Source organism: Mustela nivalis, assembly GCF_964662115.1.
Source record: "Mustela nivalis genome assembly, chromosome: 13".
Lineage (NCBI taxonomy): Eukaryota > Metazoa > Chordata > Mammalia > Carnivora > Mustelidae > Mustela > Mustela nivalis.
In genome coordinates, this window is record NC_139032.1 from 85,323,372 (window position 1) to 85,344,493 (window position 21,122).

The following is a 21,122-nucleotide window of genomic DNA, read 5'->3' on the forward strand; positions in this document are numbered from 1 at the left end:
AAGCTGAACATGTTGGGCATTGGGTAATGGGTTTTCCCTGGTTCCCTTACGCACCCCAAGTCGTCCTGGTGAAGTGCTCCCATTAGCTCCCTTGGGTAGGAACCAGCCTCACTGATAGGTAAAACTTAGGTAATTTGGTGATTCAGAATGTAACGTTAAACCTGCTAGAAAGAAGAGACAAGCCCCTGAAGAAGATGTCAAAGGCAGCCTCTCCTTCTGGTCAAATGTTGGTTGTATAAGATAGGGGAGGGGCTGACTTTGGGAAGGGGTGTGATGTAGTTCCAGAAGCTTCTCTGACTGCAGTGGGCTTGGGCTAGGACATTTTCTGATTCTAGGAATGGAGGCTGTCACATGGCCAATGAGCTCTGAGATCCTTTAGCCATATTTTAATTTTAAGTTCTAAGTTCACTGGGAGGATCCTGCTAGCTAACACATTATGCCCTCTCTCGGACAGTTTGCTTTCAGAAGGGACTTCTGGTCCCAGGGGAGCTGGCAGAGAGGCAGTTTGCCATTAAGGGTATTTTTGGCACAGAAATCCTGAGAAATGTGGCTGGGGTTATGGAGAAGACTATCCGACTTCCCATCCTCACCTGGGGAGTGGGGTTCCCAGGCTGCACCTCCATCTCCAGATCCAGCCCTTCTCTCCAGAGGAGAACCTCACCCATCCCGGTGAAGAAAAGGATGGCCAGAGCTTCGGCCCTTCCCCACGTCCGTGTCCACATTCCAGTTAGATGTCCTGCTGTGTTTTGCCTCCCGATTAGAAAGAATCACTGCTGAAATTGACTCTGTGCTTCCTAGGAACTTGCCAGCTGTGGATGGAGTAAGAAGGAGAAACATAGTCTCGCCCCCAACGTCGTGGCCTTTACCCGGAGGTTTAATCAGGTGAGCAGTACCCCTTGCATGTGCCTGAGCAGGTAGCACAGGTGTTCCCTGTGGACTGGGCACCCTGCTAGGGTTCAGTCACAGGCACCTGGCACAGGTCCAAACCCTTCTTCCCAACCCACTCTGCCCATCAGTCCTCTTTGCCTGCATAGTCCTTTTTCACAGCAGGTGGAACTGAAACCATCTTTCGAGGGTTTGAATCTCTTCATTGGCTTCCAGTTCCACCCAAGCTGAGGCTCCAGCACCTTAATTGCCCTGCAGGGTCCTGCACAGTTGGTCAGGTTTTCATCCACCCCTCTCGCCCCACCCCTTGTCCCTTCCCCGTCCCATCCTGGCCGGCCTTCCTTCTCTTCCTGATGCACCGTATCTCTGTCCCCTCAGGCCCCCAGATGTGCCGTCTTCTCAGCTCAGAATTCTTCCTCCCCGTTCAGCTCCCAGTCTGATCAGCTTGAATGTCACTTCTGCAGGGAGCTTTCTGTGAATCCCCAGCCTGTGTGAGGTCTTTGCTGTCACACGTTCTCTCACTGAACCCTGTGCTTCTGTCTCCGTGTGGCCCTTTGCTCATCTCTGCTCACTCTGTGGAGCTCTTCCTCCTCCCCCTTCTATGCCAGTCTCTGGGCTCTGTCTTCTTCACCACTGTGCCTCCCGCCCCCTTGCCTAATGTCCAGGGTAAGAGAGACCCTCAGTAAATGCTTGTGAAATGAATCAATGAGATACTCAGAAAACACTTGTTGAGTTGAATTTCTTTGAGTGCCTCACAGCCAGGCCCCTGGCCTCACACATCCCGCTGCAAACTGACTTGTTCCAACCAGAGCCTTTGCTCTAGGTATGAAGATCCACACCCCCTCTTAAGGGAAGGATGATGGGGGCCTGGGCCAACTAAGGGTAGTGGACTTCTGGCCTCTTAGCCAGTCTGCCAGAATGTGATCTTTGCTAGTAAGCTACCCTGTAAGACCCCTTTTGGCTGGGCCAATCCCCAAATGGTGCTTTTGACAGCTTTTCATCTTTCTTGTTTTTTTCTGGTTTCAAATGAGGGCAGTGGATTCAAGATTGTGTAGTGTGCATGACTGGACCTTGGGGTGATGGGCCTAGGTTCCCTTTGGGCCCTCCCTGCAGCTGGGCCTCCCTGCTCAGAAATGCCGGGCCCTGTGCATCACCACTGCCCAGCCCTCTCCAGGCTTCCCCAGCCTCGGCTGCCACCCAAGGATGAGGGAGCCTCAAAGAGGCAACAGCTTTTCATCTGAAGATTGACACTGGAGTTAGCATTATTGTTGCTATAACAGGAGCTAGGAAGGGTCCAGATGCATTGGGAGTAGGGGCTGTATGTACCTATTTGTTTTGAAAAGAGAAGTTCTGAAGCCTTTTGTTTCTTTTTTCTTTCTTTTCAAAATCTCCCTTTTCAACCAAGCTTAGGCTTTAAAAAATAAAACAGATGTGCACATGCTATCAGAGGATTCAGAGTTTCCTTCACAAAACTATTTGACTGGGAGCCAGCTCAGTCCCACCTCTGACCAGCCGCAGAGCTCCCGAAGGAGGGCTGCTGGGGGCTCTGATGTAATCTGCCTCGCACGCTGAGGCCAGGTCAGCTTGGCAGGGGCGGGGCAGCTCGTTCTGCGCATGATTGCCTTGTGTCCAGATCAGACCAAGTGGGTGAAGTGAGCCAGAAGTGCAGTCGCGTTTTCCCAAACAGAATGCTTCGAGAAATGGTCTTGCTGCCAGCCTGTCAGCTACTCCGAGTGAGCAGCTCCTGGACACAGCCCTTGTAGCACTCTTTTGGAAACTGGCCAGCCACTGGGGCTGCTTTCTCGGAGATGAACTGATCGGCATCCCTTCCTGGCAGACTTTCTCTGTGAGAACAAGGCTCCCCATCAGCCTGTAGATAAGGAAAACAGGTCACTTACCTTTTGCAAGCCTCAGTTTCCTTATCTGTAAGTGAGAATAATAATAGGACTCACCTTGCAGAGTTGGTGTGGAGATTAAGTGAAATGGTGGTATATGAAGAACTCTTAGTGCAGTGTCTGGCATGGAGTAAACATTCAACGTTTTGGGGGAAAATAAGAGAGAACGTAAAGATCAACTGCTTGGAAGGAGGTTGCCCGCAGATTTGAAGCTTCTTGTGGCCAAACCAGAAACCCAGTAGCCAGGGTCCTGGTCAGACTCTGTGGGCTTGCTTGCCTCTCTGTGGGATCTGAGTCCCCTGGGATTTGTTCATCTAGCTCATAGAGGGATGGAAGGACCCAGACAAATTCACTGAGCATGTGTTATGGGCCAGGCTTGTAACTCAACACCAAGGAGTTCACTGTAGAGCTCAGAAATGCTCAGCCTTTTTTTGGATTATGTCTTTTTTTGAGAATTTGACCATATATATATATATATCTGAACTTGTCCCAATGGGGACATTTTACAAAATGGTACTGGAACAATTGGAACTTTTTTATGTATGTAAAAAAAAAGTGGACCTAGACATAGACAATAGATCTTTCCTAAAAATTAACTGGTATTTGCCTGTGCAAAGAAAGGAGAAGGACAGTATTTGGCAATGATGAACCTAAGTTGCTAGAAACACGTGCATGTGTGTGTGCACGCATGTGTGTGTAGACATATGATTTCAAAGAAACTGGGTATATATCTAGGAGTGCAAGTGCTGGACTGTGCCATTTTGTACTCCTGCCGGTAATGGAGCGAGAGTGTGTGTTGCCCCAGGTACTGGCCAGCAGCTGGCACCTTCACTGACTGTTTCATGTTAGCCGTTCTAACACATACACAGAGTTCTGCATTTCCCCAATGACAAATGATGTTGAGCATCTTTTCATCTTTATCGCTATTTGTACTTCCTTGGTCAGGTGTCCAGATCTTTGGCCCATTTTTCAGTTGGGTTGTTTTCTTGCTGTTGAGTTTTAAGTGTCTATTTTGAATATAATACGTACATCAGATATGTGTTTTGCAGGTATTTCCCCAGGCTGTGCTTCATCTTTTAATTTCCTTACCAGCATCTTTTGCACTATAGAAATGTCTAATTGTAATGAAGCCCAACTTATCAGGTTTTTTTTCATGGATTGAGTTTTTGGTGTTACATCATCTGGCCTTCAGTGCCCTTCCTAGCTTTGATTTCGCCCTCTACCCTGACCCCACAGAGCACCTGCAACACCACACCAGTCGGTCTGCTCAGCCCTCCCTGGTCGTGGTGTATATAGCCATACACCAATCCTATCTTTACCTGCTCGAAGTCCACCCATCTTTAAAGGCCTGCCTCTTCCAGCAGACCTTCCTCTACCATTAACTCTCCTGTGTTCCAGTCCGCTTGGGTTGAACAACTTCTGCATCCAGGATTGCCATGGGATTTCAGGAGGATCTTGCCTCCTCTGGTCACCCCTGTATCAGGCAAGGGCCAAGTGTCGACTCATGGTGCCTAGAGCCTGCACACAGAACAGGCTTCACAAAAGTCTGTTGAATTGACCTGGAGTTGCCTCCGCACCCGTGTGCTGCAGATCAGTGTTGACCCTGCCATGTGCCATAATAATGCCTTAAACGTGTGTGATTTTTTGGCATGCAGGAATCTATTAAATTATACATATAAACTATCACACTTGAGTTTTTGTGGCATAAAAATGTGCATGTATTAAAATATAACATTTATGGGCATATCATTTGATGTCCAGAAAAATCTTTCTTCCGTAACTGGCTAGTAAACGTTTGAGGCTGAACTTAATTTTAGGTAATTCCTTGGAAAAAATGATTCTATGGAAACCCAGGCATGGCCTGGAGGCAACCACAGATAATTACGCGGAAAAAACTTTTCTATAATATTCCTATTTAACATAAAAAGCAAATTTTTGGTTCTTGGTTATTCTTGTTTTCTCGTTGAAAAGTGACTATTTCAGGAAAGAGAAAAAAATCTAGTTGCCGCAGTAAAGGTGCTTTGTTAACTCTGGACTATCTTTATTTTAATTTGTAAGATTCAGAGGTTTTAGATGCCTTTGCCTTCCTTTCAACTCCACACCTCCCTGTACTCGGCTTAGCTCTCTCTCTCTCTCTCGGCTGTGCTGTCCTCCTGCCTTTGGGCATCCGTGGGTCACCCAGCACTGTTGTTACAGTAGCGAGACATAAACAAGAAAGTAACCACTTCCCAGAATTTCTTGGCACGGAGCCCCTTCTGTGTTGTACTGAAGTGTCATGTGAGTCCGCTATACCCTGGGAGACAACTTGCTTGTTCCCAAAAGGATTCAGGGGCTTGGGGATGTTGATTTCTGTGAGAGGTCAAGCATGAATAATGTTCTTTTCTTTTTTCTTTTTTTGAAGCATGAATAATGTTCTGAACCCAGAGTACCGTCATGTCCTTTTGGCATCGGTGGTCTCCAGAAAAACATGTCCCTTCACCTGCCTTGCTTTATGGGTCTTTGAAAGACACTTGCATATCATTTAAATTATTGGGTGAACCTCTCCTAGAAAATTAAATTTGTTATGATTGTGCAAATTTTGGTGAATCCTACTCAGTTGAGGTCTGGCTAGGGATATAGATCTCACAGTGGTACAGCCAGTGAACATATGTGTTTGTCTGGCCATTTGTCGATCCATCCATCCAACACCCTGGCCATGGTTTCCCCACAACTGACAGCCTTCTGAGCAGGGGTCTGTCTGAATCATCTCAAAATTTCCTGCCACAGCTTCAGAGAGATTCATATGTTGTGGAGGCCCAGTAATTCCCCCGGGTGATGAGGAAAGTACTTGTCTCTCAGCATCGCTGTGTGTGTTCGAGAGGGGGTGCTGAAGGAGGGACCCACCTGCAGGGCTGGGTGTCGTAAAGGACCCCTCCGCCACCTGCAACCCCGGGCTGCGCTCCTCCAGCTTCCTGACCCCCCGCGGTGGGCGAGGGTGATGAGGGTGGTCCAGGGCTTAACCATTTCTCTGGTGTGTGTGTGTGTGTGTGTATTTGACTCTACAGGTCAGTTTTTGGGTTGTTCGAGAAATTCTAACAGCACAGACTTTAAAAATAAGGGCAGAAATCCTGAGCCATTTTGTGAAAATAGCCAAGGTAAGCTCTTTCGTTATTATGTTTTCCTCTCTCCCTCCCTCCCTTCCTTCCATCCTTCTTGTGGAATGTGTTTCCTTAGTACTCTGAGAGCTGCCTTGCTCTGGGTGTACTGGACTGCGTTCAAACAGAAGCTGTGACCTGACTTCTCTAGGCTGGAAGACCCGCCTACATGCCTGCTCGGCATCCCCGCCCCCCTGCACGCATGGCCGTGTGGCCCTGTACCCGTTACGATGGCAGTCAACCGTTCTCCTTAGGTGGCTCTTCAGACTCTCTATGAGACCCTGGGGGCTCCCTCTGGGGTCCATGCCTCCTCCTGTTTCACACTCAGCTGGTCCGGGGCCCTGCCGGGCTCTGTGGTACCATCACCTCCTGCAGTCTTGTCCATGATCCGCAGAGCTCACCCCACTGCCATCCTGAGCTTAAGGCCTAGGCCCCCACTCCCCACTCCCACCCCCTGCCCTGATAGGTTCTGTCCTTGCCAGCTGTTGAGCCCCGGGCTTAGGTCTGTATCCTGCCTTTCCCTCCTCTTCCCTGATGCTGGCCATTCTCATCACTCTGCCAGCTCCTCCCCTTACGCTGCTGCCGACCACAGGGCGTGCCTGCAGCCGGGTGGCACACTGCTGTTCTGACTGGTTCCCCATGTGCTGTGTGCACGTGCTGTGTTCCCACCCAGACCCTGGGCCCGCTGACCTGTACTGATGTCCTTATGAGCCAGGCATCACAGCAGCCGCTCTACTGAACTGATTGTGTTCGATGTTCACATTGTTATTCTCCCACTTCTAGAGGAGGAAGAGGGGTTTAGAGAGGTGAGCGGCCATGCCCAGGGCCTTGTAGCGAGTGAGCTGCAGCATGTCTCTTTGCCTTCAGGGGAGCTGCTGTGCTGCCCTCATGGGAAAGTTAAGGGCATCCATCCAGAAGTATGCCAGGGGCAGCAGATAACTTTCATGCCGTGTGCATTCGGAAGCGCTTGGAACTGTGCTGGGGCTGGGCTTAATGAAGCTTGTTACTGTCAGTGCGTTCATGCTGGGCCAGGAGAGAAAGTGGGGTGAAGTTCCGGGCCACTGGTGCTTTCTGGAATGGAGTTTGCGGTGCCTGTCCAAGGAATCCAAGCTGGTCCCACCTTAACCTCTGCCATCTTCCAGTGCTGGCTCATCACGCTGGCATTGTGCCCTGAGGCTGTTCTTGTGCAGACCCCTCCTTCCTCGGGGCCTTGGTTTCCCCTCTGCAAAATGAGACGGCTGGATTAGAGGGACCTTCCAGCTCCCAGAGGACCTCCCAGGGGACCTTCAGCTCGGAAAGAAATTGTGTGACAGGCATAGCCTTTCAGATACATAGGATGAATTTCAGTCCTCTCAGAGAATCTGTTATTACACACAGGAAACAATTAGAGATTGTTACAAGATGTATGAAAGGAAGTATTAACTTGTGTGGTAAAGGAGAGATCTGAGGAGGAACAGAGTTGCGAGGACTAGACACAAGGGCTTTTTATTATTCGTTCGTTCACTAGGCCCTATTGTGCGCCATATGCGGCACTAGGGATATGACAGCAGGGACAGCTTCACCCCTGCTCTCGGGGAACACCTGGTCCAGGGTGAGAGAGAAGCAGGTCAAAGTGACTACAGGCCAGTGTGCTAAGGAGATGCACAGACTGCTGTGGGAACACGTAGGCAGGGGCCCCGAGCTCCCTAGATTTGGGAACAGGGTCAGGAGAGTCATACTAGAGGAAAGGCATCTGTGTTTGGTAGTACCCAAGACAAGTGAGGGGGCAGGCAGGGGGGAGTCTTACCCACAGGCACAGAGCACTCCCCCAGAGCCAGGTGCTGCTCTGGCACTTGGCACACACCATCCCAGACAGCATACGTGCCTTAGTTACCTTCCTTGTAGGCGCTGGCATGACAAGGCTCAGCAGCTCGCTGGGACACACGGGGATTGGGAGCGGGGATTGGAACCAGGTCTCCTGGCTCTGTGGAGCCTGCTCTCTGGCCCAAACTTCACTGGCTCCCAAGAATGAGAAGGGGACCCCAGTCCGGTTACCAGGTTTCCCTCAGTGCCAACCTAGACCGTCTTTCTGTACTTCCTCTCGGCCGTGTCCCCTGCTCTTCTCTTCCATGGTCAGGAGCTCATGTGAGACTGAATTGAATCCAAATGTTCTCACCAGCGTGGGGTCTGGCTCAAAGGAGCACAGTCAAGTGACTAAGAAGCCAGAGCTCTGTCTTCCTAATGTAGGGGGTGGGGGCCATGCAGATTGGTGACATTTTTCCTCGGGCCCTCTTGTTCTGGGTGTAAGGTAGTCATAGAAGACCCACATGGATATTGCTGGCACAGCCAAGGCTTCAGTTTATAAAAGCCTTTTGGGACAGTTCCGATTCATCTAAAAAAAGAACATTAAGGACATTATCAAACCTTATCCCGAGCCACGTTTCTGTCCAGCAGCCAGACTAGTCAGCTTATAAAATTTTGCAAGTGTTCTAGATGCAAACTCACCTTTTGACAACTTGAGAAAAAAAGCATATGGTTTCTATGAACTCCATAGAACTATATTTTCTACATGAGATATTTTTAAGTATAATCAAATTTCCTAAATATGACAACATTTGGTAACACTTGAGCATGTTTTTGTTCTGTTGTTTATAGCAGCAAAATAATCTATTCCATATCTTTTTTTTCAGAAACTTCTAGAACTCAACAACCTTCATTCTCTCATGTCTGTGGTATCAGCATTACAAAGTGCACCCATCTTCAGGCTGACAAAAACCTGGGCTGTAAGTTAATGCCTTTGATTTTAACTCTCATTTCTCTGGTGAAATTCTTTATTCCTCAAGCCCCTGAAGGCTTTCTCTGACTGTCTGCCCTTTGCTGGTCACAGAGGATTACCATGGGATCCCTGGGCCTCCTGTCTCCTTCAGGGACCTCAGCCCCATTTGGGATGAGGAAGTTAGGAGGGTGCCAACATGGCTGGGGCCCGAGCCCCCCCGAGTGGACCTTCTTGGACAAATAACGTCACGTGTAGTGGCTGGGTCAGTGGCATGACTTCTGCCCTCCACTTGGCTGGCATGCTTCTCTGACAGGCTCCAAACTGCCCTTGGGAAGGTCTCTGGGCTGATGGTTCGCAGCTGCCCTGGGTTGCTGGCCATAGAGCTACGAGGCTCTCTGGAGAAACCTGTGGCCCTCCTGTAGAGAAAAGTGGGGTTTTGATTTGTTTTTATTCCTGAAGGCCGTGGATAATTTCAGCTTAGAGGTGGAGTCTGATAGTTATATAATTGAGTCTGTAGGAAAGTTTTTCTGCTGTAAAAATACTTTAAAAATATCTCAGCCCTCTTTATCCTCCTTAGCTTGGCACAGTGCCTGACATGGGGGAAGTAATTGCTGTTTCCATAGCTCATTAGCATTCACCTCCTGGCCCGCCTGGCCCAGGGTCTCCCACAGCCACACAGCCCAAGCCTTTCAAGACCTGTTTATGTCCCACAGAACTGAAGGGAACTATATGGAATTGTCAGCTGTGCTTCTGCAACTCATTTCCGAACTTCTTTCTGCCAGTCTGCGGGGCTGGGCTCAGTTTCAGACTTGGCTAATTCAGGGGCCTTTAAAACACTTAGGGATTATGTTGTAGGTGATCAGAAATGAGCTTGTTTTTTTAAATTGCTATTTTCCATAGACTTAGCTCTAGCAAAGTGGAGTGAGACGTCTTAGCCTGGAGTTAGACACTGGGGGTGCGCTCAGCCACTGTTCAGAGCGTGACTTCTGTGGGACTTGTTTCCCTCTGCGCACTCAGAGGTTGGCCTAGAGGAGTGGTTTTATGTCAGTGCTTTGTGGAGCCCCAAGGGTTCTGTGGAACCCCAGGGGCTGGGGAAGAGGAGGCTGGTTCCACCAGAGCAGCTCTGTGTGCCTCGGTTTGATGGGCTGGACTCCCGGGTGGATTTCAGTTCAGCAGTGGCTTGCGAGGTTGAAAGCAAATTTGGAAGCCGCCGGTCTCTCCTCTTGTTGCCAAGGCCTGTGAGTCCCTGCGTCCATCTGAGCCATGAGGCTTTTTTTCAAAAGTTGCCTAGAGAGTCTTTTACAAATGAATTTTCCATTATTTAGATGCTCTTCTTGTTTCTTGAGCTGCTGGGAGCTGCGTGTGGACTCAGATGAATTATGAATCTCAGCGTGCACAAACCTCGCCGTCAGCAATGTGGCGACCCTCCGTGACCCACAGAAGCTGTATAGTTGGTGAGGGCAGAAAGGGAGTCTTGCAGGCCACCTCTCGCCCAACCTGTCCTGTTGGCCCGAGGACAGTGGTTGGCACAGAGCAGTGGGAAATGGAGGGGCCCCGCTCCCCCTTTATCACCTTCATCCTGATCACCGCAGCCTAGGGGACAGAGGCGGCTGCATCTCTTCCCGACACTCTCCCCGTGCCTGTTGTTACGAGCCCCCAGCACTTCTACTCTGTGCTTCTGTCCCCTGTCTTCCTCTTGCTGCGAATGCCTTCTTTCGTGGTGAGGTCTGATCTTCCTTTGTATCCCTGGTGCCCAGCTGAGTATTTGCTTGTTGTTTGCGTTCTCTACGTCTGGGGCGCTGAATCTTTTCCTTTGTTTGCCATTATTTCTGGTATTGAGATCGGCCATTGAAGTATTGCCAGAAAAGAGCTGTTTCCCCTCTCCTCACTTTTTCCCTTCACCTGGTATTGGGGAGACCCCAGGGGCCCACAGAGCAGGGAGGAGCAGGAACACAGGAGACACTGCCATCGCAGCCCAGAGCGTTAGTGCTCTTATAGTCTTCATTTAAAAAAATTTATTTATTTGTTTTAGAGAGAGAGAGGAGGAGGTGGGCAGGGTGGAGGGAGAAGGAGAGAGAAACCCAAGCAGACTCCGCGCTGAGTGCAGAGCCTGATGTGGGGTGTGGTCTCGTGACCCTGAGATCAACCTGAGCCCGAAACCGCAAGAGTCAGACGTTTTAACTGACGGTGCCATCCTGGTACCCCTCGAGTCTTCATTTTTTAGAGAGGGAAGCTGAGGCTCTAGGAGGTGTGGTGGCCTGACAGAGGCCTGACAGGACTGGTGAGTGCCAGAGCCGGTGTGATGGCACCGTGCCTTGCCGGTGTGCAGAGTCCGTGCTGTTGGCCAGTGCGCTGGATGGCTTGTTGGTGGTAGAGCCTGATCTTGGAATCAGGTGGGGCCCAGAGCAGGGAGAAAGAGGCACACACGTTGGGAAATGGGGCTGGCACTTCAGCCCTCGGGGGCAGCGTGTGACTAACGCCCTGAGTGCTGTCCCTGGGGTGGTTGAAGCCCTGGAAATCTGGAAAACCTGGAAAACCTGGACAGAAGGGAGTTCCGGGTGTGGGCAGACACCCGCCCCTTGGTTGCACCATGGACGACCTGAGCACGGGCCAGTTGGTCCTTAGCTGTAGGCAGGGCAGCCCATTGACCTATCCGTGGCTGGCTGCAGGGTGCCCGCAGCTGAGGGACTGGGGATGGGTCGGAGACCGACACTGAGCACAGGCTCCCACACAGTAGGCCCTAGTAAATGCTGACTCGTGTGCAAACAGCGAGGGAGTCACCTTCTGCTGGCCCAGAGAAACACAGTTAGGGTCTGATTCATCCCAGCACTGGGGCCTCTCCAGAGTACTGGCTGCCTCAAGGCCACGCAACGTGAGCAAGACAGAAACGGTCAGTTCTGGTTTCCTGAGTACGTGCTACCGTGTGGCTCTTACTCATTCTGCAGATCAAATATTTACCAAATGCTTCCTCCATGCCAGGCCTCAAGGCTATGGTTAAGGGCCCCGTCTTTATGGGCTTTTGGGTTGTTCAGAGGAGACAGACACATTATTGTGTCCCGTCTTGCTGGTGTAAGAAGTGACGGATAAACATTTGTTGAGTGTGTGAGGCAGTGAGCAAAGAGCTGTCCAATGGTAATAGGAGTGACACAGGAGACCAGGACAGGCGGGTGTGAGAGAGAGCTACTGGGGTGTGCTGGAGCCTGGGGCATCAGGGAAGGCCTTTCCGAGAAGTAAGGCCGTGCTAAGTTGGGCCTGAGTGACACGGAGCCGGCCATGCCAGGGTGGGGTTGCAGCCAGTGTGAAGACCCACAGCGGGAAGACACGGGGTGCCATCGGCAAACTCAGAGCTGGTGTGGCAGGGGCACCGTGGGCCGGGAGATTGATGCAAGATGCCGTGGGTGGGCTCTGGCCCATCGCCAAGGGCTTGCAGCTCAGGACAGGAGTTAGGTTCTGTTTTGAGTGCCTGGAGCCGGACATGATCTGGCTTACAGCTGCTTTTCATTTTTTGTCTTTTAAATTACGGTTGCTACTGTGTGGAAAACGAACTGGGCGGGGAGTGCAGGGGCCAGGATGGGAAATGGGGCCTGATCAGGAGGTCGGGCAGCATCCAGGAGCGAGCCGGGGTGGCATGGGCTGGCGAGGGGCAGGACATGGGAGAGGAGGAAACGGACGGGGGAGGCATTCTGAAGGCAGACCTGGTGGGTTTGTGTGGTGAGGTGTTGGAGAGGGGGAAAAGAAAGGAATGGAGAAGATTTCTAGGTTTGGGGCTCGAGCAACTAGGACGATGGTGAAACCTTTTCTCTGGTCAGAGTGGTCCCAGGAGGAGACTGACTTACTCACGAGTCACCTGGGGGTATAGAATTCCTGGAGTCTGGGTGAGTCACTCTTTACAGTAATTATAGTCATGTGTTCCACACACACACACACACACACACACACTCTGCTGGCTCTGCATGTTCCTGTCATGATTTGCTCTTTCCTACTGAATCGATTCAGGCAGTTTGCCTCATCTGCGGCAGCAAGGGGAAATCATGGCCAATGGGTCAGGAGGCCTGGTCTGCAGGGTGGGGACCTGGAAAGGGAGCCTCTTGGGAGGGGGGGCTCTCACTGCAGACACCTGGGGGAACGGGGTCCTCAAGCTCTGCAGTTTGGACAGCCACTTTGCAAATGTCCTGAGAAGGCAGATTTGTGGCATGCACCTATTTGGGACTTTCGAGTCTTTTATTCAGGAAGTGCCTCTGTTCCCCATGTCTGATGTCGTGCCCCAGGGAACCCCCTCTGATGCTGCTGAGAAGGTGGTGATAGGCATGGGCTGCCTCTTTCAGGCTTTCCTCAGCCTTGGCTCAGGTGGGAGGCAAGACGGCTGAGGGGGGTGAGGAGATGGAGGGCAGAGGAAACCAACGTTTGTGTGAATCGCTCCCCTGTCATTCCTCATAGCCGCGCCTGCATTGCTTCTCAGAAAGTCCCAGTCATGAACTCTGCTGACATTGTCACCCTCCTCTTCCTTTCATTGCCGCAACAGTGGACACTTCATCACCCCCTTCTCAAAAGCTCTCCTGCCCTTGGCCTAGTCCTCTTCTTGCTGTTCGGACAGCGGGCTCCTCCCTGACTGCTTTCGTTGCTCCCGCCCACTGGATGTAAGTGTTCTGTGAGGCTCTGACCCCAAATCCCGCCCTCTCATCCGCTTCTCATCCCTGGGGGCCCCGTCGGCACAGCATGGAGAGCTTCACCAGCACGTCCGTGCCCAGCGGAGGCAGCCTGCTCCGCTCATGCTCAGACTCTTTCTGCAGCCCTGGACCCGCATTCCCACGCCTGCTCCGCACAGCCCTCTGCTTGCATGTTCCTTTGACAGCTCATGCTTGGCATGTCTGAAATCAAGCTTTGGTTTCCAGGAAGTGATCACGAGTGCCAGAAGACTCTCCTAGCAGATTGTGTTTTGGACTCTGAGGCAATATGGTAGACGGAGCTGATGGGGAATAAGCCCCTGCCTGCTCCAATCATACAAACACAAATAAATGCCAGATAAGATACAACCAAATCAAAACCCCAAGAAGCACAGCTGAAGCAGCAGCCAAGAGAGGGGAGTCACCATGCACTACAAGTAAAGCATGCTCTCAGAGGCAGCACCGTGAGTACAGCTGAAAGGAAACTGCTGTGTCTCAGTTTGGTGGCTGGCACTAGGGTTCTCATGCGTGGGAGGACTGTCTAGGTTGCAGGCCCCGTGCACATGGGGGGCTGGAGCTCAGCTACCCACAGGAACCTGGAACCCCTCAAGTGTACCCATCAGAATGTCTCTGTCCAGCCTGGGGGAGCCCCCTGAAAGCATGAGTACAAAATGTCACCTATGGCAAACTGTCACCCAGCCTGTACCTCAGGCAGCTGTGGAGTCCGAGGACACAAGACCTGAGATTGTGTGGGGACCCTAGGCCAAGCAGTGAGGGGGAGTGTCCCATGGAGAGTAAGAGCGTAGGCTCTTGAATCAGATACCTGGGCTCAGCCTCAGACCCGCCTCTGTGGTAAGGATTAAATGAGTAAATATATGAAAAAATGTTGAGAAATGTGTCTGGCACATCAAAAGTGTGTTGGGTGAGTATTAGCCGTGGCTGCTGCTGTTAGCATTATTTTCGACTCTTCTTGACTGTTTTTGAGTGAGCCAGGCCCGGTTATCTCTGACCTGAGATCATCACCATCTTCGGGCTGCTGTCAGTGCTCCTGGTTTCTCTGACCCTCCCTCACACCACCACTGGAGTGATCGACCCAGAAGAGCTCCAGCGTCTTCACTTTCCTCCTCAAAGACTGCTTTTCAGACTCTGCCACCTCTTGCTTGGTTGGGGGCTCTGTGCCCGCCCCGCTCCTCCAAAGTGGGAAGTTTGGATCTAACCCTGTGAACGCTATTCTTTAACCTGCCATTTGAACATTTCACTCACCACCCCCTGTTTTATAGTAGTGCATATATCGTCAGCCAGTTTTTAGCCATCATTTGGATTCCTAACCCTGGACTCCAGTGATCCCTGAGAGTCAGGGGAGACGCAGAGCTGGGATAAGAGGATCGGTATGTCTTGGTGTTTTGGGGGGAAACTTGTGTTGGAGAGTGTGGTGCTTAAAGAGTGCACACAGGTAGAGAGCCTGCAGCAGAGTGTAGAGGACACAGCAGAGACATTTTGGCAATGGCAGCAAGTACCAAAAGGTTTCATACCTACCTCACACCTACTTCCTGACCTCAAAAAACAGATCATAAACCTTTCCACCATGGCCAGTAGATTGTCTGCCTCCACCAGCAACATAGGCCCAAGTCATGTGCGGAAGAGATGCAAGAGTTGGCTGAAGGAATTTTTTGTTCATCCATGGCCACAGTCAGCTCATTCTGTCCCCCTTTGATTAGTAGTTGCTGTTCAGGCTTAGCTACTTGTGATTGGTGCCCTGGTAGCAAGTTGAGTGGAAGTGTCAGAAGAGTAGAACAAGTAGCCAAAATAGTCATGATATGTCCGTGATTGCCAGATGGCAAGACTAAAAACATACTTTGCCAAGTGGCAAGTTTCTATCTCTCTACGCCCTTTCCAGTCTTTTTAAAATTATTAATTCTTTTTTATTTGAGTGTAGCAGACACACAGTGTTACATTAGTTTCAGGTGTACACCGTAGCGATTCAACGAGTTTATATATTATGCTGTGCTCATCACCGTATAGCTGCCATCTGTCACCACGGAACCCCGTCACAGTGTCATTAACTGTCTTCCTCATGCTGGGCCTTTTATTCCTGACTTTCTCATTCCATTACCAGAAGCCTGTATCTCCCACTCCCCTTCACCCATGTTGCTTACCCCCCATCCTCGTCATCTCTGGCAACCATTAATTTGTTCTCTGTATTGATAGGTTCGATTCTGCTTTTTGTTTCTTAAATGTTTCTTCCTTTGGTTTTTGAGTCAAATCATATGGCAGTTGTCTTTCTCAGTCTGACTTGTTTCACCTGGCACAATACCCTGGGGGCCCTCCCATGTTGTTGCATATGGCATGACCCCGTCCTTTTTATTGCTGCGTAATATTCCATTGTATATTAATACCTTATTGTCCTTATCTGTTTGTCTGCTGATGGACTTTCAGGTTGCCTCCATATCTTGGCTGTTGTGAATAATGCTGCACAGTAGACATAGGAGGGCATCTACCTTTCCAGTCTTGTCCAAAGCAACATTTCTGCCAAACTGGAGCTCCCTTGAGCATCCTTGTGCATTCCTACCTCCAGGCCACTGCTCATGCCTTTTTTTTTTCTCTCTTTTGGCCTTGAGGGCCTCCCCAGCCCTGTCTCTGCTGGTTGAAATCCTTAGACACTTGTTTCTATGACTACCTCTCTCTGAAGGTCCTCTTTCCCATAACAGAGTTCGTTCTCTACAGAGCCCTCTTATATTGTTTCTGACCCTTCCTGTCTCGGCTAGCCTTTTTCATTGTTCAAGCAGGTTGGACAAAGGGAGACACACATTGGATACCTGACTCCTTACCTACCCAGACCAAGTCTGGAGCCAGGATGGGCCCTTTGCAAGCTTCCATTTGGGGATGAGTCTCAACCTTCTTGCTCTACTTCGGGGGCTTTGTGAGAATGTCTCCCTCGGTTACTAGGAGCAAAATTTTTAAAAATTTAGTAAAATTATTGGAAACACATGGCAAAAGCTATCCTTTAAGATTATACATTATGTATGTATGCATGTGAATGTATGTATATATGTGTGTATACATGTAAACTGTTCAAGGATAATGTTTTTAAAGGGTGAACTCACGGGGCGCCTTGGTGGCTCAGTCGTGAGCCACCGAGGCGTTCCGTGAGTCTGAAGGCAGACAAAGGTCTGCCCCGAGGCAGACCTCCGTCTGCCTTCATCTTGGGTCATGATCCCATGAGCTTAGGTCCTGGGATTGAGCCCTGCATGGGCCTCCCTGCTCAGTGGGAAGCCTGCTTCTCCTTCTCCCACTCCTGCTTGTGTTCCCTCTCTCACTGTGTCTCTCTGTCAAATAAATAAATAAAATCTTTTTAAAAAAAAAAGGTGAACTCATGACTCATATAGATATAAAATGAAAACTTGCAAAGATTTTAAGTCGTTAATTAGTGAGAGAACTAGTAAAATATTACAACCAGTGAGATATTATCAAAAGGGAATCCAGAGTACTAGACTTCCATAGTTACACAAGGAATGCCAAAATAGTTTTTAAAAAGGTTTTATTTATTTATTTGAGAGAGAGGGAGAGAGCACAGGCAGGGAGAGTGGAAAGCAGAGGAAGAGGGAGAGGCAGGCTCCCTGGTGAGCAGAGAGCCCAGTGTGGGACTCGATCCCAGGCCCCTGAGATCATGACCTGAGCTGAAGGCAGAAACTTAACCCACTGAACCACCCAGGCATCCCAGAATGCCAAAATAATTTTTTCAATGGCTACAAAACTAGTATTCCCAGGGTGATAATCAGTGGCATTTCTTGATACATAATTTGCCTTTCTGTGGATATGACTACATTTTCCACAAGTTAACTTCTGTATATAAAGAGTTTCAGAAGGCCTTCGTCACAGACAAATGGGGATAGGCAGCCCAGAAACCTCCGAAGTTTCCAAGTCACAGGGTTCCCTTATCTTACTTATGACAGGCTCCATTGCGAATAGTTTACATTAGATACAGGACTTTGTAGCTTAGTTATTTTTCAGAAACTGATAGTTTGTATCAAAAAAAATAAAAATGACTTCTAAGTGCCCTCCTTTTACACCTTATTCACTCTGCACTCAGTCTGCTCGATCCATTGGTCCATAGAGTGCCCACAGCACTAAAAATTCTTTCCATACCAACAGTAGACACTGGAATTGAAATAGAATTTTTAGCCAGTTTTAACGTATTTGGAGCCACAGACTTTTTGTTGAGAAGCATTTCCACATATCAAGAATTGTTACTCTGTTGGAAAGCATTTCCACCTATCAGGAAAAGTTCTTCTCTCAAGACGAGGGAACAAGATACCAATGTCCTCATAAAGAGGATTTGGAGGGACTTTTTTCTTTTTCCCTCCACGGAAACATTTTCCAGATTTGAGCTATTTACCAGATGAGGGAAGTTTTCATCATTAGTCAAATGCAAGTGCCACATGCAGATTCTCAGAGCATGTGTGATAAGGGAAATTTCCAGAAGCAACCTATTTGACCAAGATTTGTGATCTTCCTGGTTTTTGACCCTGAGGTTTATGATTCCCATTTATCCCATGCAGCTGACACTTGACATCATGAAAATTGTGTAATATCACTATTCTGGGGCTTGATTTTTACTTTGTAATTTTAGTATACTTTGCCTCTATGGTCACAGACCCTTTCTCAATCCTAATTTTGTATATTTTTGCTTTTTGCCCTATTTTAAAGAAGGTTTACCTGTTTTGTTGGTATAAAAAGTAGTTCTTGGGTCTAATTATCATTTCTATAGGCTTGGCATTTAGTTTAGTTTTGGAACATACCAGTTTATAATTTTATCTGCTAATCAATTTCCCTTACTTATTCCCTACCTATTTTCCTACCTTCTTGAGTTGAATGTTTAGTTTATTTATAATCTCACTTGTTTTAACTTGAAAAGAGTTTAAAACCATGCATTTTCCTCTCAGTACAGTTTTGGCCTCAATCGTATAACTTAACATATGGTTTCTCATTGTTTGTGGTTTGTAAATAGTCCATAATTCTGGCTTTTATTTTTTTCTTTTACCCAAGAGTTATTGGAGTTTTCAAAGTTTTCCAAGCATTTGGATTTTTAAGTTATCATTGTTAGTTTTTCCATTCTTTTATTCAACAAATACTTAGGCAGTGTACTCTCTATGTTGGGAACTGTACCAGATTCAGGAAGTGACGGTGTGAACACAGCCAGCATGGCTACTCTTTGCTTCATGGGATTCGCTGTTTGCTGAGGGAGACACATGTTAATTGCACAGTTAACCCCAGTCATTATGAATTATTGTGGAAGAAATTCAGGGTGCCTCATGGCTTCAGCTTTGCCAGAAGTGAAGTTGCCTGTTGTATTTAGTAAACTCTTGATCCTATCTTCTTTTCTTTTCTCTTCCTTTTTTTTTTTTTTTTTAATTTTTATTTATTTATTTGACAGAGAGATCACAAGTAGACAGAGAGGCAGGCAGAGAGAGGAAGCAGGATTCCTGCTGAGCAGAGAGCCCGATACGGGACTTGATCCCAGGACCCTGAGCTCATGACCTGAGCCGAAGGCAGAGGCTTAACCCACTGAGCCACCCAGGTGCCCCTTCTTTTCCCTTCTTTAAGATTTTAGTTATTTATGAGAGAGAGAGCAAGCATGCACAAGCAGGGGGCGCAGCAGAGGGAGAGGGAGAAGCAGGCTATCTGCTGAGCAGGCAGCCCCATGTGGGACTCGATCCTAGGACCCTGGGATCATGACCTGAGCCAAAGGCAGACGCTTAACCCCCTGAGCCACCCAGGCACCCCTTGATCTTATTTTGTTACCTCTTTTCCTATGCATGAGTACTTTCAGTATCTGTTTGACTGTGGCAGGCAAGTAATTTATTTTCTTGTATGTAGTTTTGGTGCCTCCTTCTTGAGGCTTCCCTTAAGGTCTGAAATCTCAAGGACCCTCAATTAGTATGAGGTTTCCAGTTTATGGCTCTAATTGTAATAAAAGTTTGAAACATGCAGGAATAAGTCCTGGTTATTTTTTGAATAAACAAACTCTACATTTGAAAAATTAAGTCTTGGGACGCCTGGGTGGTTCAGTCGGTTAAGCATCTGCCTTTGGTTCAGGTCATGTTCCCAGGGTCCTGGGATTGAATCCCACGTTGGGCTCCCTGATCAGTGGGGAGCCTGCTTCTTTTTCTCCCTCGCTGCTGCTGCTGCTGTTCTCTCACGCTCTCTCTGTGTCAAAGAAATAAGTAAAATCTTTTAAAAAATTAAGTCTTAAAAGAATTTTTTCAGCATACTACATGCATATAAATTTTAAAATTCACTAAGTACAGAAAGTATTAGTGAAACAACTAAGACTCATTGATCCGTCCCCCATATCCCATTCCCCAGAGGCAACCACTTAGAGTTATTTAGTGATTTTTTTCTGGTAGTTTCTGTCACATTTCCACCGATGTGTTTTTGCTACAATTTCCTGATCCATTCACTTTAGGTAATAATTGGTGACTTCTTTGTATGATGGATTTTGGTTTAGTTTTCTTGAACTACCTTCTTTCTTTCTTCAAAAATATTCACGTTACTGGGGCACTTGTGTGGCTCCATCGGTTAAGTATCTGACTCTTTTTTTTTTTTTTAAGATTTTATTTATTTATTTGACAGACAGAGATCACAAACAGGCAGACAGGCAGGCAGAGAGAGAGGGGGAAGCAGGCTCCCCGCCGAGCAGAGAGCCCAATGCAGGGCTCAATCCTAGGACCCTGAAATCATGACCTGAGCCAAAGGCAGAGGCTTAACCCACTGAGCCACCCAGGCGCTCCAAGCATCTGACTCTTGATGGCAGTTCAGGTCCATCTCAGGATCGTGATTTCAGGCCCTGGGTTGGGCGCCACACTGGACATGGAACTTAATTAAAACAACAAAACAAAACACTCACGTTACTATAGTTAAATCACTCTTGTTAAAGGAATATTAGTGTTTTAGTTAGTAGGAGTGTGTAAATACGCTTCTCTATAGAGTCAACTAGTAAATTATGAGTAACGTGTCCTTCCTGGAACACCATTTTGATTCCCTGGAATTTCTAATTCCCTTAAAAAAAAATTCTTACTTTAACTACCATCTGTCTACCAGATAAAATATGTAATGTTACATAATACAGTATTACAGTGTTACATAATTATAATAGAATATTATAGCGTATCTATTACAGTGTTATGGTATATATAATATATAATAGTGACTATATAATGTTACATGATAGATGTATAATGGGTGGTATATCTGGTAGATTCACATGCACATATATATATATATATATATATATATATAAACTATTATGTATATTTTATCAGATTTTTATAAAATACATTTGACCCTTGAACATCATGGGTTTGAACTGCATGTATCCACTTACATACAGAGTTTTTTCAATAAATACGGTCCAGTGCTGTTTATGTATTTTCCCTTCCTCACGATTTTCTTAATATTTTCTTTTCTCTAGCTTTCTTTACCATAGGAAAACAGTGTCTGATACATATAACACACAAAATATGTATTAATTGACTATATTGTCAGTAAGGCTTCTGGTCAACAATAGTGTTCATAGTTAAGGTTTGGGGGAGTCAAAAGTTCCATGAGGATTTTTGACTGTGTAGGTGGTCAGCTACCTAACCCCTGTGTTGTTCAAGGTTCAACGACATATATATTATATATTATAAATATGTAGTTTTTAGATTATTTTATTTATTATATAGAATCATATTTTATAGTATGCGACTTTTACATAATATATAAAATCTTTAAAGTATTTTATTTTAAT

The 21,122-nt window shown here is 47.8% G+C and overlaps 1 protein-coding gene across 23 annotated transcripts in view; it reads left to right on the forward strand.

Annotated features, from left to right (window-relative positions):
- Nucleotides 1–21,122, forward strand: part of RALGPS1 (Ral GEF with PH domain and SH3 binding motif 1) — a 273,716-nt gene that overhangs the window by 100,006 nt on the left and 152,588 nt on the right. For 16 of the 23 annotated variants that reach the window (XM_082695667.1, XM_082695668.1, XM_082695657.1 and 13 more), the window contains 3 exons: nt 799–882; nt 5,825–5,914; nt 8,584–8,676. In XM_082695667.1, coding sequence (XP_082551793.1) covers nt 799–882; nt 5,825–5,914; nt 8,584–8,676 — 267 coding nt within the window. The remainder of the gene's footprint in view (nt 1–798; nt 883–5,824; nt 5,915–8,583; nt 8,677–21,122) is intronic. The other 7 variants (XM_082695647.1, XM_082695648.1, XM_082695659.1 and 4 more) reach the window with 2 other exon arrangements.